Source organism: Oryzias latipes, chromosome 9 (genome assembly GCF_002234675.1).
Source record: "Oryzias latipes chromosome 9, ASM223467v1".
NCBI lineage: Eukaryota > Metazoa > Chordata > Actinopteri > Beloniformes > Adrianichthyidae > Oryzias > Oryzias latipes.
This window is the reverse complement of record NC_019867.2, coordinates 1,485,813-1,502,262: the sequence shown is the minus strand read 5'-3', so window position 1 is coordinate 1,502,262 and position 16,450 is coordinate 1,485,813. Positions and strand designations below refer to the sequence as shown.

Here is a 16,450-nt window from a genome sequence, read left to right as displayed (position 1 = left end):
TCCGTCAAAAAAATGATCACAATTTTGCGGATCAAACTTTTTATCGTAAAAATGACAACAAAACTTGCGCATGTGCGTCGTTTTACACAAAGTTCACCGTGAAAACTGTGCGGAGAATTAACAGACAGACAAAGCAAAATTTTAAATTTCATCTTTAAAATGTGTTTTAAATGATCGAGGGTGGATGATATTGAGTGTAAATAAAATCCTCAGGAACGTCTACTAGAAGGTGGTCGCGTTCTGTTGACAGACAAGAGAAAGGACCAATGAATGTTCGAGTTTGCTGCCTGGTTTTTTGATCGACAGCTCCAATGGCCAATCAGAGCTCGACGTCAAGCGGTCGTTCTTCTGCTACCGCGGCAATCAAGGGGAGAGGAAAGGCGAGGAGGGGAGGGGCTGGGGGTCAAAGATACGCAGAGAAACGGGCTGCTGGTGGCGAAGATGGCGGATGGGGACAGTGGCAGTGAGCGCGGAGGCAGCAGCGGCGGCGGCGGCGGGGGAGGCAGTGGGTTCCAGCACTACCAGCGGGAGCCGGAGACTCAGGAGTTGGCCTCTAAGCGGCTGGACATTCAGAACAAACGCTTCTACCTGGACGTGAAGCAGAACGCCAAAGGCCGGTTCATCAAAATCGCCGAGGTCGGAGCCGGAGGCTCCAAAAGTCGGCTGACCCTCTCCATGTCAGTCGCGGCGGAGTTCCGCGACTACCTGGGAGACTTCATAGAGCACTACGCCCAGCTCGGGCCTAGCACCCCGGAGCAGATTGCTCAGTCATCCGGCGGCGATGACACCGGGCCTAGGCGGGCCTTGAAGAGCGAGTTTCTGGTGCGGGAGAACCGTAAATACTACCTCGACCTGAAGGAGAACCAGCGGGGCCGCTTTCTCCGGATCCGGCAGACCGTCAACCGAGGCCCCGGTTTCGGCGTCGGGGTGGGCGGCATCCCCGGCGCCGGCCTGCAGGCCGGACAGACCATCGCCCTCCCGGCTCAGGGCTTGATAGAGTTCCGCGACGCCCTGGCCAAACTGATCGACGACTACGGCGGAGACGACGAGGACCTGGCCGGCGGCGGCGGCGGGGCCGGGGCGTACAGCGAGCTCCCGGAGGGGACCTCGATCATGGTGGACTCCAAGCGCTTCTTCTTCGACGTGGGCTCCAACAAGTACGGCGTTTTCCTGCGGGTGAGTGAGGTGAAGCCCAGCTACAGAAACTCGATCACGATCCCGTTCAAGGCGTGGAGCAAGTTCGGGGGCGCGTTCAGCCGCTACGCCGAGGAAATGAAAGAGATCCAGGAGCGGCACCGGGACAAGATGTACGAGCGGAGAACCGCGGACGAGTCGGAGGGGGACGACGTGGACGACGACTGATGGCCAGGCGACCGGAGGCTTCTTCTTCTGACCGACCGACTGACCGAGCTGTCAACGCTGGAGATGGACGCCGAGCGAGGAACCTGCATGATGACCAACCCAACTATGATACCACGGAGACGAATAAACCTATATTTGACTGAGAAATGTCTGTCTATGTAAGAGAATTATAAAGTTTAGGTGGATGTTCTAGATAAATGATGCAGACTGCATTAGTCAGCTCTTCTATGAGATTCCCCATTGATTTTAAAAGCATATATATATATATATATATTTACACATGTATATCTATTCAGATAGATAGATATATATATATATTGATTGTCATTTGTTTAACCTCACCTGTAGCCCAATGAGTTTGTCAGAGACCTAACAGTACCCGACCACTTCCTGGTTTCTATCCAATGGTAAGAGCTCGTCCAGCGCTGACCTGTAGTCCGATGTGAGGAACGTTACTGAAACCAGCAGGTGCCGAACTCGAGCACCGCTCACCTGGGCCGCGCGCGTGTTTTTGTCTCGTCTTGATGTGGGACGGCTTGTCCCGGACAAGCCCCCCGAGTGCTCCAGAGTCGCCGTCCGGGCTTCGCTTGCCGGTGATCTGTCGCTAGCAGACGACTCATTTGGATTCACCGCACAGTCTGAATAAGTCCACCCCCCACCCCCACCCCTCAGGTGCTCTGAGAGCTGAGGTTCGGTGAGGCCTCGCCCGCTCGTGGCTTGTCTCAGGGCTGAGAAATCCCATTCCTCTCGGAGGAAAGCCCGGCATGGCCGCGCTGGGCCTTTGCTCTTTGGGGGTCTCCCCGTTCTTAGGGTGCATCATTTGGATCCTCTAACCTTGAACTCAGACCAGGAATGACTGAAGCAACGTTCAGTCTGATTGTAACCGAAAATTAGGTGCTTTTGGAAAAGAACCCCCACAATGGGGGGGTTGTAACTAAATATATATAAATATCCATGTATACTGAAAGAGATTTACTAACTAAAATCATACGTATAGATAGAATTATTTTTCAAAAGAGATATATATGTCTTGGAAATATGAGACATTTATTAGAGAGCGCTGCCTGAAGTGGTTTATTTAAAACACTAAACTCGGATGCAGCTGGTATTTCAGAACCGCTTTGTTTCTTTTCCTTAACCGTTCTTTTATCCTTTAGAGGAAAGAGTTAAACGAATCTGGTTGAGCAGTTTGGAAAGACGACTGCGCTTGTCGTTAGAGCATCCTCTGGTCCGGCGTCCGGCTCCCCACCTTCACCTTCTTTCATTTGGCTCCATGGTTTGTGATGACATCACGGCGTCCTGCGCTCCTCAACCATAAGATTCTCTTTTTGGTTTTTTTGCATGCGGAGCTGCCTTTGTGTTCTTTTCTGGTTGCTGTACGCTGATATTTATCCAGTTTTTCTTTTTAATAGCGGTTTCAAGTTTTCTTTCTGCAATAGACATAAAGTTTACTTCTCAGAAAAAAAGAGCCACAACGTTCCGGCGCTCTGGGGGAAACGTCGCTGTCATCGTCCCTCTCGTTGAAACTCGCTTTGACACAGCAGACGAAACGCCATGTGGAGGAAAAACTCCAACCGGGAGCAATAGTTTTTCAGAAGTTTTCTATCATATTCCACATGCGATGGAACGACATCCTCCTTCCTGTACTGTGTTACGTGAAATGGCAGCTGTTTCAGTCGTGTGTGTTCTGCTGTAATATTCTACTTTCAACGAGAAATAAAACAAAAAGGTTTTTGCTCAGGACACGTGTGGAACTTCTTATTTCCCTGGAGCCCCCCCCCCCCCCCCCCCCCCCCCCCCCCCCCCCCCAAGCGCTTCGACAAGCAGGACATCGATGCTTTTATTCTGAAAATGTGATTTAAAAATGATAAATCTATGCTCTTCCCGCTGATAATGATTGTTTATTTAAGAGATAAAATTCAATAAAGTGAAAACATTCAGAGCTATTTTCGAAAAGCGCTTCAGTAAATAAAAATATGCAGTCAATGAAAATGTCTTTTTACTCAAGAACAACTAATCCCAACAAGAATCTGGATTTCTAATTTCTTTGGTTGCACATTTCTATAGATATATAAATTTGAGTTTTTAAATTGTAAAAATAGTTTCTGTAAATTGTCAAAGTTTGATTGCATGGATAATAGTTAGAAATTCACAGAAAGGTATTGGAAAATAAAAAGTTTCTATATAAACTTGTTTTTTATTATATTTTCCTCATGATGCTAACGATGCTGCAGGAAACAGATTTTTATCAGCTTTATTAAAGAAACTTCCATTATTGTTTGAATTATTGACCACTAATTAGAAGTTGTCTAAATATATACAGTATAAATGTCTTTATTATAAAATCAAATACATTTTAATTTGAAAAAATCTGCTTTTTTTAAGAGAAGCAGATGACAAATGACACATCTAAGGAATGTAGATGACAGACCTGAACACTCCCATGGACCATCATCATCCATGAAGGTCACTAAAACATTTCTAACAGATGAAAATGATCAAATTCTCTGTCTTGGTTCCGTCTGGAAGACTCACCGACGTCCCTGCAGCTCCTGGACTCCAGAGAACCACAGAGAGAACCTCCACAGGAACCAGCCACCAAAAAGAGTCGAGGAGGACCTGAAAGAGGACGGGAAGAAAGACCGACAACACCGGAGGTTCAGGTCAGAGCTCAGGATCATTTCTGATGGAAGTATGATTCCGTCAAATAAGCAGCGGACGAGCTCCAGAGAGCAGAGGTCCAAAGGTCAGCAAGTCCAGTTCTGACCGCATGAAAGGAACTGAATGAAGGTTCTGGGTGTCTGGACTGAAGAGGTTTTGTTTCTGCTGTAAATCCTCCAAACACCTGTAACCCTTGTGCCATCCTGTGACCCCCCCCCCCCCCCCCTTCCATTGAGGTGTTCTCCCTACCATGACAAAGGTGGATAAAGGTGGAAAGATTTCATGTAATCCATGGACACCAGTGAAGATCACAAATCATTGAAGAAAAAAGGTTCAGAGCACTGTCTAGTGGGTCTAGATGACCCCACTCCCAATGTTAAAGTGCCTAGGATAGCACAAGGGTTACGCCATCGTCACATGATGCACGGGGTCGACCCGTTCGGGTTCTGCGGGTTTGTGGGTTGTCTGGGTCCGTGGAGGGGGGCAGGTGCGTCTTGCAGTTCCCTCCAGGCTCGTACGGCCACCCCAACAACGCCATGAAGATGGAACGTTGTGTGTTTTATTCAAAGTTTGACCACATTAGCCCCGCCCATGACGTTTCCAGAGTTTTCTGTTGATCTCTCAGGAGTTGCCAGTCCCTTCATGGGCCCATGAGCTCCTCAGCGGGACCCCTCCTCCCTCAGAAGATGCTGACGTTTGGCTTTCATGTGAGTCTCAGATCACAACCTGTTCCCACAAGTTCCTGAACCCGACCGGACTCCTCACCGCTGACACAGACGTCTGGGTCACCGGAACGACCGTTTTACGTCTTTGCAAAAAGCTAAGACGGCTTTAGGAGATCTAAATATGGACGCCAGGCTGTGAAGACGGCGTTTCCTGGGTTTCCAGCAGAGCTGGCGGTCTGGGAGGAGGCCGCCAGACGCTCATGCAGCAGCAGGGGGGCAGAGGACGGCTGACCTTGTGGAGAAATGCAAAGAACTGAGGCTGTTTTGCAACGCGGCGCTCTTTAGAAGCTGCTGTCGGCAGAATCCCTGCGTTTCAAAGATTCACCATCACCTCCTGGAACGGCGAGGAAAGAGCAGCTGGAATTCTGACGGACTGAACATGTAGCATCATCAGGGAAAACGAGGACACATCTGCATGACCTCCAGTTGACCTTCAGGCTGAAGCAAAACTCGCCGCTTCTCCCTGAAACCCGCTCCCCGACGTCCCTGGCAGGAGCACCGACGCATCCAAGGCAGAGCGGCTCAAGGGCACGCCACGCTCTGCCAGAGGGGATTATGTCACAGGGCTCCAAAAATACAAGCTAAGCTGTCCATCCATCAAGCAGGGGGCGGGGCCCACGAGGGCGGCGGCTGCACCACACCTGCTGCCCGTGGCCCCGCCCCCCTGCTGTCTCAGCTGACTACATCCATGCACGTGCAGATTTGACAAATGATGTGAGACATTTGCAGCTTCTATTGTTACACTTTCACCACATAAACTGGCTGCAGTGCAAGAACCTGATCACCAGGTCATCCTGGGACTCCAGCTCAGTGTAATCTGAGCCTTCACTTCAGCTTTTAGTCACAGGAGCTTCTGTTTTTCAGATGGACATTCATGAAAGGGGATCATTCTGTTACCTGATGACTTCATCTGCAGACGAGGAAACGATGGCTTTGTGCACGAACATTTACGCTGCAGAGTCACAACTTCACTGCCTTTTGGTGCATTAAATCCGCTGCTGTCAGGGATCCTCAGTTGCCCCTGAGGCATTCAGGGGTGTACTTTATGGTGGCCCAGAAGGGTCACAACACAATACTTTAGATATCGCAACACAAAATAACACACTACAATTTGTCACAACTCGAAACAATTAACTCACAACATAACACAATAACTCACAACACAATAACTCACAAAACAATAACTCACAACACAATAACTCACAACATAACAGAATAACTCACAACATAACACAATAACTCACAAAAAATAACTCATTACATAATAACTCACAAAACAACACAATAACTCACAAAACAATAAATCACAAAACAATAAATCACAACAAAACACAATGACCTACATAAAAATAACTCAAAAAACAATAACTCACAACACAACACAATAAATTACAACACAACACAATGACCCACATAACAATAACTCACAAAACAAAACAATAACTCACAACATAACACAATAACTCACAACACAATACAATAACTCACAACATAACAGAATAACTCATAATACAACACAATAATTCACAAAACAATAACTCACAAAACAACACAATAATTCACAACACAAAAAATCACAAAACAATAAATCACAACAAAACACAATGACCTACATAAAAATAACTCAAAAAACAATAACTCACAACACAACACAATAAATTACAACACAACACAATGACCCACATAACAATAACTCACAAAACAACACAATAACTCACAACATAACACAATAACTCACAACACAATACAATAACTCACAACATAACACAATAACTCACAACACAATACAATAACTCACAACATAACACAATAACTCACAACACAATACAATAACTCACAACATAACAGAATAACTCATAATACAACACAATAATTCACAAAACAATAACTCACAAAACAACACAATAATTCACAACACAATAAATCACAAAACAATAAATCACAACAAAACACAATGACCTACATAAAAATAACTCAAAAAACAATAACTCACAACACAACACAATAAATTACAACACAACACAATGACCCACATAACAATAACTGACAAAACAACGCAATACCTCACAACATAACACAACTAGAAGGGGCTGCATTTCCAGAAGAAAATGCAGGGTTGAATGCTGTATTGCTGAATGAAAGCTGAATTTGCTAAAGAAATGGCTGAACAGAGCTGGAAGAGCTCAACATTTTAAACGTAGAATGGTCAAAGTGGGTAAAAAACTGTATAAGAAGTTAAGCTATAAGATTTCCCATGTATTTTAATGAAGCAAAAATCCTCGAATATATTTAAAAGTTCAAAGATTTGAGAAAAAAAGTCATAGCAGGAATAAGCTAAAAAAGTTGAACATTGTAATAGAATGGCTAAAATAGGTCAAAGTTTGTAGAAGGAGTTAAGCATGAAAGCTGAAATTGTTGAAAAAATGGCTGAACTTTTGAAAATTTGAAGATGTTGCTAAAATGGCCAAAAGTGCTAGCATTGGAATCAGCATCATCAACTGACTCCAAAAAACACATTGTTTGAGAGTATCATATTGGTCAAAGCTACATGTTCTAAGTTGATAGAAAATCCAGTCTTTTCAAAATGGCAGCTTTTCTATTGATTTTATCTCCATAGCAACCATTTTATGTTTGGGTCGCCTGGAGATGAGGAACAAATCAACGTCGGTTTCAGATGAATCGGAAAAAGTAAACTTTTGGACGTCCTTAGCAACGAACTTTGTTTGCTAACCACGCCCACATTCCTTATATGTCCAGATCCAGTGAATTTCAATATGTTCAGTTCCAGCCATGGATGAAGTTTATTGCAATATTTTCTTCAGATTTTGTCAAAAAATGCCCACCAAACAGTAGGTAGTGTTGCCATCCCATAATAATTTCAAAACGTATGTTGAAGTCCAAAGCCTTGTGAGCATTTCAATGTTTGAACGGTGCCTCTAGCTGAAAGCATGTTAAAGTTATAATGCTTGAAAGCAACAAAGGTTTTCAAGGATTCTCCATGTATTTAAATGAAGCAAAAATCTTGGAAAATCCTGGAAAATCTTGGAATATCTTGAAAAGTTCAAAGATTTGAAAGACTAAAAGTCGTAGCTGAAAGGAATAAGCTGAAAGGGTTGAACATTGTAATAGTAGAAGGATTAAAATACGTGAAAGTTTGAAGAAGTTTAAAATTGCCTCACATTTTGGCACAAAATGGCCGCCAAACTGTAGGTGGTGTTGCCATCCCATAATAATTTTGAACCTTATGTTGAAGTCCAAAACCTTGTGAACATTTCAATATTTGAACGGTGTCTTTAGCCAAAAGAATGTTAAAGTTACAATTGTTTAAAAAAGCAAAGGTGTGGCCAATGGAGCAAAAACATTGGAAAATCTGGGAATATCCGGGAATATCTGGAAAAGTTCAAGGATTTGAAGGACCAAAAGTCATAGCTGAAAGGAATAAGCTGAAAAGGGTTGAACATTGTAATAGTAGAATGGTAAAAATAGGTCAAAGTTTGAAGAAGTTTAAAATTGCCTCACATTTTGGCACAAAATGGCCGCCAAACTGTAGGTGGTGTTGCCATCCCATAATAATTTTGAACCTTATGTTGAAGTCCAAAACCTTGTGAACATTTCAATATTTGAACGGTGTCTATAGCCAAAAGAATGTTAAAGTTACAATTGTTTAAAGATGCAAAGGTGTGGCCAATGGAGCAAAAAGATTGGAAAATCTGGGAATATCCGGGAATATCTGGAAAAGTTCAAAGATTTGAAGGACCAAAATGTCATAGCTAGAATAAGATGAAAGAGCTGAACATTTTCATAGTCGAACGGTTAAAATAGGTGAAAAATTGTAGAAGGAGTTTAACTGTGAACTTCTGCACGAAAAATTCTCCATGTATTTCAATGGAGCAAAAATTCCCGGAAAACCGGGAATATCTTAAAAAGTAAAAGGATTTGAAAAACCAAAAGTCATAGCACAAATAAGCAGAAAGAGCTGAACATTTTAAAAGTTGAATGGTTACAATCGGTTAAAAATTGTAGAAGGAGTTAAGCGGCGAAAAACGGCGGAAGATAGGCGTAAAGAATAATAAATAAAGAGAAACAGGAAAACAAAGGGTTGAATGCTTTACAGCATTCAACCAACTAGAAGGAGCTGCATTTCCAGAAGAAAATGCAGGGTTGAATGCTGTATTGCTGAAAGAAAGCTTAATGTGTAAAATAAATGGCTGAACTGAGCTGAAAGAGCTCAACATTTTAAAAGTAAAATGGTTAAAAAAAGTAAAAACCTGTAAAAGAGGTTAAGCACAAGAATTCCCTATGCATTTTAATGGGGCAAAAATCCTGGAAAATCTTGGAATATCTTGAAAAGTTCAAAGATTTGAAAGACTAAAAGTCGTAGCTGAAAGGAATAAGATGAAAGGGTTGAACATTGTAATAGTAGAAGGATTAAAATACGTGAAAGTTTGAAGAAGTTTAAAATTGCCTCACATTTTGGCACAAAATGGCCGCCAAACTGTAGGTGGTGTTGCCATCCCATAATAATTTTGAACCTTATGTTGAATTCCAAAACCTTGTGAACATTTCAATATTTGAACGGTGTCTCTAGCCAAAAGAATGTTAAAGTTACAGTTGTTTAATGAAGCAAAGGTGTGGCCAATGGAGCAAAATAATTGGAAAATCCGGGAATATCCGGGAATATCTGGAAAAGTTCAAGGATTTGAAGGACAAAATGTCATAGCTAGAATAAGATGAAAGAGCTGAACATTTTCATAGTCAAACGGTTAAAATAGGTGAAAAATTGTAGAAGGAGTTTAGCTGTGAACTTCTGCACGAAAAATTCTCCATGTATTTCAATGGAGCAAAAATTCCCGGAAAACCTGGAATATCTTAAAAAGTAAAAGGATTTGAAAAACCAAAAGTCATAGCAGAAATAAGCAGAAAGAGCTGAACATTTTAAAAGTTGAATGGTTACAATCGGTTAAAAATTGTAGAAGGAGTTAAGCGGCGAAAAACGGCGGAAGATAGGCGTAAAGAATAACTAGAAGGAGCTGCATTTCCAGAAGAAAATGCAGGGTTGAATGCTGTAGTGCTGAATGAAAGCTGAATTAGCTGAAGAAATGGCTGAACTGTACTGGAAAAACCTTTTGAAAGGTTAAAGGTGCAAAAGTCCTAGCAGGAATAAGATGAAAAAGTTGAACATTGTAATAGTAGAATGGTAAAAATAGGTGAAAGTTTGAAGAAGTTTAAAATTGCCTCACATTTTGGCACAAAATGGCCGCCAAACTGTAGGTGGTGTTGCCATCCCATAATAATTTTTAAACCTTATGTTGAAGTCCAAAACCTTGTGAACATTTCAATATTTGAACGGTGTCTCTAGCCAAAAGAATGTTAAAGTTACAATTGTTTAAAGAAGCAAAGGTGTGGCCAATGGAGCAAAAAGATTGGAAAATTCAGGAATATCCGGGAATAAATGGAAAAGTTCAGGGATTTGAAGGACCAAAATGTCATAGCTAGAATAAGATGAAAGAGCTGAACATTTTCATAGTCGAACGGTTAAAATAGGTGAAAAATTGTAGAAGGAGTTTAACTGTGAACTTCTGAACGAAAAATTCTCCATGTATTTCAATGGAGCAAAAATTCCCGGAAAACCTGGAATATCTTAAAAAGTAAAAGGATTTGAAAAACCAAAAGTCATAGCAGAAATAAGATGAAAGAGATGAACATTTTAATAGTAGAATGGTTAAAATAGGTTAAAAATTGTAAAAGTAGTTAAACGCCAAAAAACGGCGGAAGATACTATAATAATAATAATAAATAAAGAGAAACAGGAAAACAAAGGGTTGAATGCTTTACAGCATTCAACCAACTAGAAGGGGCTGCATTTCCAGAAGAAAATGCAGGGTTGAATGCTGTATTGCTGAATGAAAGCTGAATTTGCTAAAGAAATGGCTGAACAGAGCTGGAAGAGCTCAACATTTTAAACGTAGAATGGTCAAAGTGGGTAAAAAACTGTATAAGAAGTTAAGCTATAAGATTTCCCATGTATTTTAATGAAGCAAAAATCCTCGAATATATTTAAAAGTTCAAAGATTTGAGAAAAAAAGTCATAGCAGGAATAAGCTAAAAAAGTTGAACATTGTAATAGTAGAATGGCTAAAATAGGTCAAAGTTTGTAGAAGGAGTTAAGCATGAAAGCTGAAATTGTTGAAAAAATGGCTGAACTTTTGAAAATTTGAAGATGTTGCTAAAATGGCTAAAAGTACTAGCATTGGAATCAGCATCATCAACTGACTCCAAAAAACACATTGTTTGAGAGTATCATATTGGTCAAAGCTACATGTTCTAAGTTGATAGAAAATCCACTCTTTTCAAAATGGCAGCTTTTCTATTGATTTTATCTCCATAGCAACCATTTTATGTTTGGGTCGCCTGGAGATGAGGAACAAATCAACGTCGGTTTCAGATGAATCGGAAAAAGTAAACTTTTGGACGTCCTTAGCAACGAACTTTGTTTGCTAACCACGCCCACATTCCTTATATGTCCAGATCCAGTGAATTTCAATATGTTCAGTTCCAGCCATGGATGAAGTTTATTGCAATATTTTCTTCAGATTTTGTCAAAAAATGCCCACCAAACAGTAGGTAGTGTTGCCATCCCATAATAATTTCAAAACGTATGTTGAAGTCCAAAGCCTTGTGAGCATTTCAATGTTTGAACGGTGCCTCTAGCTGAAAGCATGTTAAAGTTATAATGCTTGAAAGCAACAAAGGTTTTCAAGGATTCTCCATGTATTTAAATGAAGCAAAAATCTTGGAAAATCCTGGAAAATCTTGGAATATCTTGAAAAGTTCAAAGATTTGAAAGACTAAAAGTCGTAGCTGAATGGAATAAGCTGAAAGGGTTGAACATTGTAATAGTAGAATGGTAAAAATAGGTGAAAGTTTGAAGAAGTTTAAAATTGCCTCACATTTTGGCACAAAATGGCCGCCAAACTGTAGGTGGTGTTGCCATCCCATAATAATTTTGAGCCTTATGTTGAAGTCCAAAGCCTTGTGAATATTTCAATATTTGAACGGTGTCTCTAGCCAAAAGAATGTTAAAGTTACAATTGTTTAAAAAAGCAAAGGTGTGGTCAATGGAGCAAAATAATTGGAAAATCCGGGAATATCCGGGAATATCTGGAAAAGTCCAAGGATTTGAAAAACAAAATGTCATAGCTAGAATAAGATGAAAGAGCTGAACATTTCCATAGTCGAACGGTTAAAATAGGTGAAAAATTGTAGAAGGAGTTTAACTGTGAACTTCTGCACGAAAAATTCTCCATGTATTTCAATGGAGCAAAAATTCCCGGAAAACCGGGAATATCTTAAAAAGTAAAAGGATTTGAAAAAACAAAAGTCATAGCACAAATAAGCAGAAAGAGCTGAACATTTTAAAAGTTGAATGGTTACAATCGGTTAAAAATTGTAGAAGGAGTTAAGCGGCGAAAAACGGCGGAAGATAGGCGTAAAGAATAATAAATAAAGAGAAACAGGAAAACAAAGGGTTGAATGCTTTACAGCATTCAACCAACTAGAAGGAGCTGCATTTCCAGAAGAAAATGCAGGGTTGAATGCTGTATTGCTGAATGAAAGCAGAAATATGATGAAAAAGCTGAACATTGTAAAAGTATAATGTCTAAAATAGGTCAAACATTGTAGAAGGAGTTAAGCGTGAAAGCTGAAATTGTTGAAAAAATGGATGTACTGTTGAAAATTTAAAGATGATGCTAAATTGGCTAAAAGTGCTAGCATCAGCATCATCAACTGACTCAAAAAACCACATTGTTTAACAGTGTTATGTTGGTAAAAGCTACATGTTCTAAGTTGACGGAAAAATTCACTTTTTTCAAAATGGCGGCTTTTCTATTAATTTTATCTCCATAGCAACCATTTTATGTTTGGGTCGCCTGGGGATGACGAAGAGATTGACGTCAGTTTCAGACAAATCGGAAAAAGTAAACCTTTGGACGTCCTTAGCAACGAAGTTTGTTTGCTAACCACGCCCACATTCCATATATGTCCAGATCCAGTGAATTTCAATATGTTCAGTTCCAGCCATGGATGAAGTTTATTGCAATATTTGCTTCAGATTTTGTCATAAAATGGCCACCAAACAGTAGTTTGTGTCGACATCCCATAATGATTTCTAAACTTATTTTATAGTCCAAAGCCTTGTGATCATTTTAATGTTTGAACGGTGTCTCTAGCTACAAGTATGTTGAAGTTATAATGGTTGAAAGAAACAAAGGTCTGCAAGGATTTTTTTTCAATGTATTTCAATGAAGCAAAAAATCCTGAAATATCCTAAAATATCTTAAAAAGTACAAGGATTTGAAAAACCAAAAGTCATAGCAGTAATAAGATGAAAGAGCTGAACATTTTAAAAGTTGAACGGTTCAAATAGGTTAAAAATTGTAGGAGGAGTTAAGTGCCGAAAAACGGCGGAAGATAGCATAAGAGGAAAACAAATGTAACACTAGAAGGAGCTGCATTTCCAGAAGAAAATGCAGGGTTGAATGCTGTATTGCTGAATGAAAGCAGAAATATGATGAAAAAGCTGAACATTGTAAAAGTATAATGTCTAAAATAGGTCAAACATTGTAGAAGGAGTTAAGCGTGAAAGCTGAAATTGTTGAAAAAATGGATGTACTGTTGAAAATTTGAAGATGATGCTAAAATGGCTAAAAGTGCTAGCATCAGCATCATCAACTGACTCAAAAAACCACATTGTTTAACAGTGTTATGTTGGTAAAAGCTACATGTTCTAAGTTGACGGAAAAATCCACTTTTTTCAAAATGGCGGCTTTTCTATTAATTTTATCTCCATAGCAACCATTTTATGTTTGGGTCGCCTGGGGATGACGAACAGATTGACGTCAGTTTCAGACAAATCGGAAAAAGTAAACCTTTGGACGTCCTTAGCAACGAAGTTTGTTTGCTAACCACGCCCACATTCCATATATGTCCAGATCCAGTGAATTTCAATATGTTCAGTTCCAGCCATGGATGAAGTTTATTGCAATATTTGCTTCAGATTTTGTCATAAAATGGCCACCAAACAGTAGTTTGTGTCGACATCCCATAATGATTTCTAAACTTATTTTATAGTCCAAAGCCTTGTGATCATTTTAATGTTTGAACGGTGTCTCTAGCTACAAGTATGTTGAAGTTATAATGGTTGAAAGAAACAAAGGTCTGCAAGGATTTTTTTTCAATGTATTTCAATGAAGCAAAAAATCCTGAAATATCCTAAAATATCTTAAAAAGTACAAGGATTTGAAAAACCAAAAGTCATAGCAGTAATAAGATGAAAGAGCTGAACATTTTAAAAGTTGAACGGTTCAAATAGGTTAAAAATTGTAGGAGGAGTTAAGTGCCGAAAAACGGCGGAAGATAGCATAAGAGGAAAACAAATGTAACACTAGAAGGAGCTGCATTTCCAGAAGAAAATGCAGGGTTGAATGCTGTACTGCTGAATGAAAGCTGAATTAGCTGAAGAAATGGCTGAACTGTACTGGAAGAACCATGAAAAGTTAAAGGTGCAAAAGTCCTAGCAGGAATAAGCTGAAAAAGTTGAACATTGTAATAGTAGAATGGCTGAAATAGGTCAAAATTTGTAGGACTTAAGCATGAAAGCTGAAATTGTTGAAGAAATGGCTGAATTGTTGAAAATTTGAAGATGTTGCTAAAATGGCTAAAAGTACTAGCATTGGAATCAGCATCATCAACTGACTCCAAAAAACACGTTGTTTGAGAGTATTATATTGGTAAAAGCTACATGTTCTAAGTTGATAGAAAATCCACTCTTTTCAAAATGGCGGCTTTTCTATTGATTTTATCTCCATAGCAACCATTTTATGTTTGGGTCGCCTGGAGATGAGGAACAAATCAACGTCGGTTTCAGATGAATCGGAAAAAGTAAATTTTTGGACGTCCTTAGCAACGAGCTTTGTTTGCTAACCACGCCCACATTCCTTATATGTCCAGATCCAGTGAATTTCAATATGTTCAGTTCCAGCCATGGATGAAGTTTATTGCAACATTTGCTTCAGATTTTGTCAAAAAATGCCCACCAAACAGTAGGTTGTGTTGCCATCCCATAATAATTTCAAAACGTATGTTGAAGTCCAAAGCCTTGTGAGCATTTCAATGTTTGAACGGTGCCTCTAGCTGAAAGCATGTTAAAGTTATAATGCTTGAAAGCAACAAAGGTTTTCAAGGATTCTCCATGTATTTAAATGAAGCAAAAATCTTGGAAAATCCTGGAAAATCTTGGAATATCTTGAAAAGTTCAAAGATTTGAAAGACTAAAAGTCGTAGCTGAAAGGAATAAGCTGAAAGGGTTGAACATTGTAATAGTAGAAGGATTAAAATACGTGAAAGTTTGAAGAAGTTTAAAATTGCCTCACATTTTGGCACAAAATGGCCGCCAAACTGTAGGTGGTGTTGCCATCCCATAATAATTTTGAACCTTATGTTGAAGTCCAAAACCTTGTGAACATTTCAATATTTGAACGGTGTCTTTAGCCAAAAGAATGTTAAAGTTACAATTGTTTAAAAAAGCAAAGGTGTGGCCAATGGAGCAAAAACATTGGAAAATCTGGGAATATCCGGGAATATCTGGAAAAGTTCTAAGATTTGAAGGACCAAAAGTCATAGCTGAAAGGAATAAGATGAAAGGGTTGAACATTGTAATAGTAGAATGGTAAAAATAGGTGAAAGTTTGAAGAAGTTTAAAATTGCCTCACATTTTGGCACAAAATGGCCGCCAAACTGTAGGTGGTGTTGCCATCCCATAATAATTTTTAAACCTTATGTTGAAGTCCAAAACCTTGTGAAAATTTCAATATTTGAACGGTGTCTCTAGCCAAAAGAATGTTAAAGTTACAATTGTTTAAAGAAGCAAAGGTGTGGCCAATGGAGCAAAAACATTGGAAAACCTGGGAATATCCGGGAATATCTGGAAAAGTTCAAAGATTTGAAGGACCAAAATGTCATAGCTAGAATAAGATGAAAGAGCTGAACATTTTCATAGTCGAACAGTTAAAATAGGTGAAAAATTGTAGAAGGAGTTTAACTGTGAACTTCTGAACGAAAAATTCTCCATGTATTTCAATGGAGCAAAAATTCCCGGAAAACCTGGAATATCTTAAAAAGTAAAAGGATTTGAAAAACCAAAAGTCATAGCACAAGTAAGCAAAAAGAGCTGAACATTTTAAAAGTTGAATGGTTACAATCGGTTAAAAATTGTAGAAGGAGTTAAGCGGCGAAAAACGGCGGAAGATAGGCGTAAAGAATAACTAGAAGGGGCTGCATTTCCAGAAGAAAATGCAGGGTTGAATGCTGTATTGCTGAATGAAAGCTGAATTTGCTAAAGAAATGGCTGAACAGAGCTGGAAGAGCTCAACATTTTAAACGTAGAATGGTCAAAGTGGGTAAAAAACTGTATAAGAAGTTAAGCTATAAGATTTCCCATGTATTTTAATGAAGCAAAAATCCTCGAATATATTTAAAAGTTCAAAGATTTGAGAAAAAAAGTCATAGCAGGAATAAGCTAAAAAAGTTGAACATTGTAATAGAATGGCTAAAATATGTCAAAGTTTGTAGAAGGAGTTAAGCATGAAAGCTGAAATTGTTGAAAAAATGGCTGAACTTTTGAAAATTTGAAGATGTTGCTA

General features: G+C 39.6%; 1 protein-coding gene across 1 annotated transcript; it reads left to right on the top strand.

The window, feature by feature from the left end:
- Positions 1–232: 232 nt before the first annotated feature.
- Positions 233–3,105, top strand: LOC101169999 (transcriptional activator protein Pur-beta). Its single transcript, XM_020700305.2, has one exon. The coding sequence runs from the start codon at positions 271–273 to the stop codon at positions 1,360–1,362; it is 1,092 nt and encodes a 363-aa protein (XP_020555964.1). The 5' UTR covers positions 233–270; the 3' UTR covers positions 1,363–3,105.
- Positions 3,106–16,450: the final 13,345 nt, after the last annotated feature.

Bases quoted from the DNA above. Each gene is read 5' to 3' on its own strand.
- LOC101169999 (XM_020700305.2), top strand. From the start codon at position 271: ATGTTCGAGTTTGCTGCCTGGTTTTTTGATCGACAGCTCCAATGGCCA.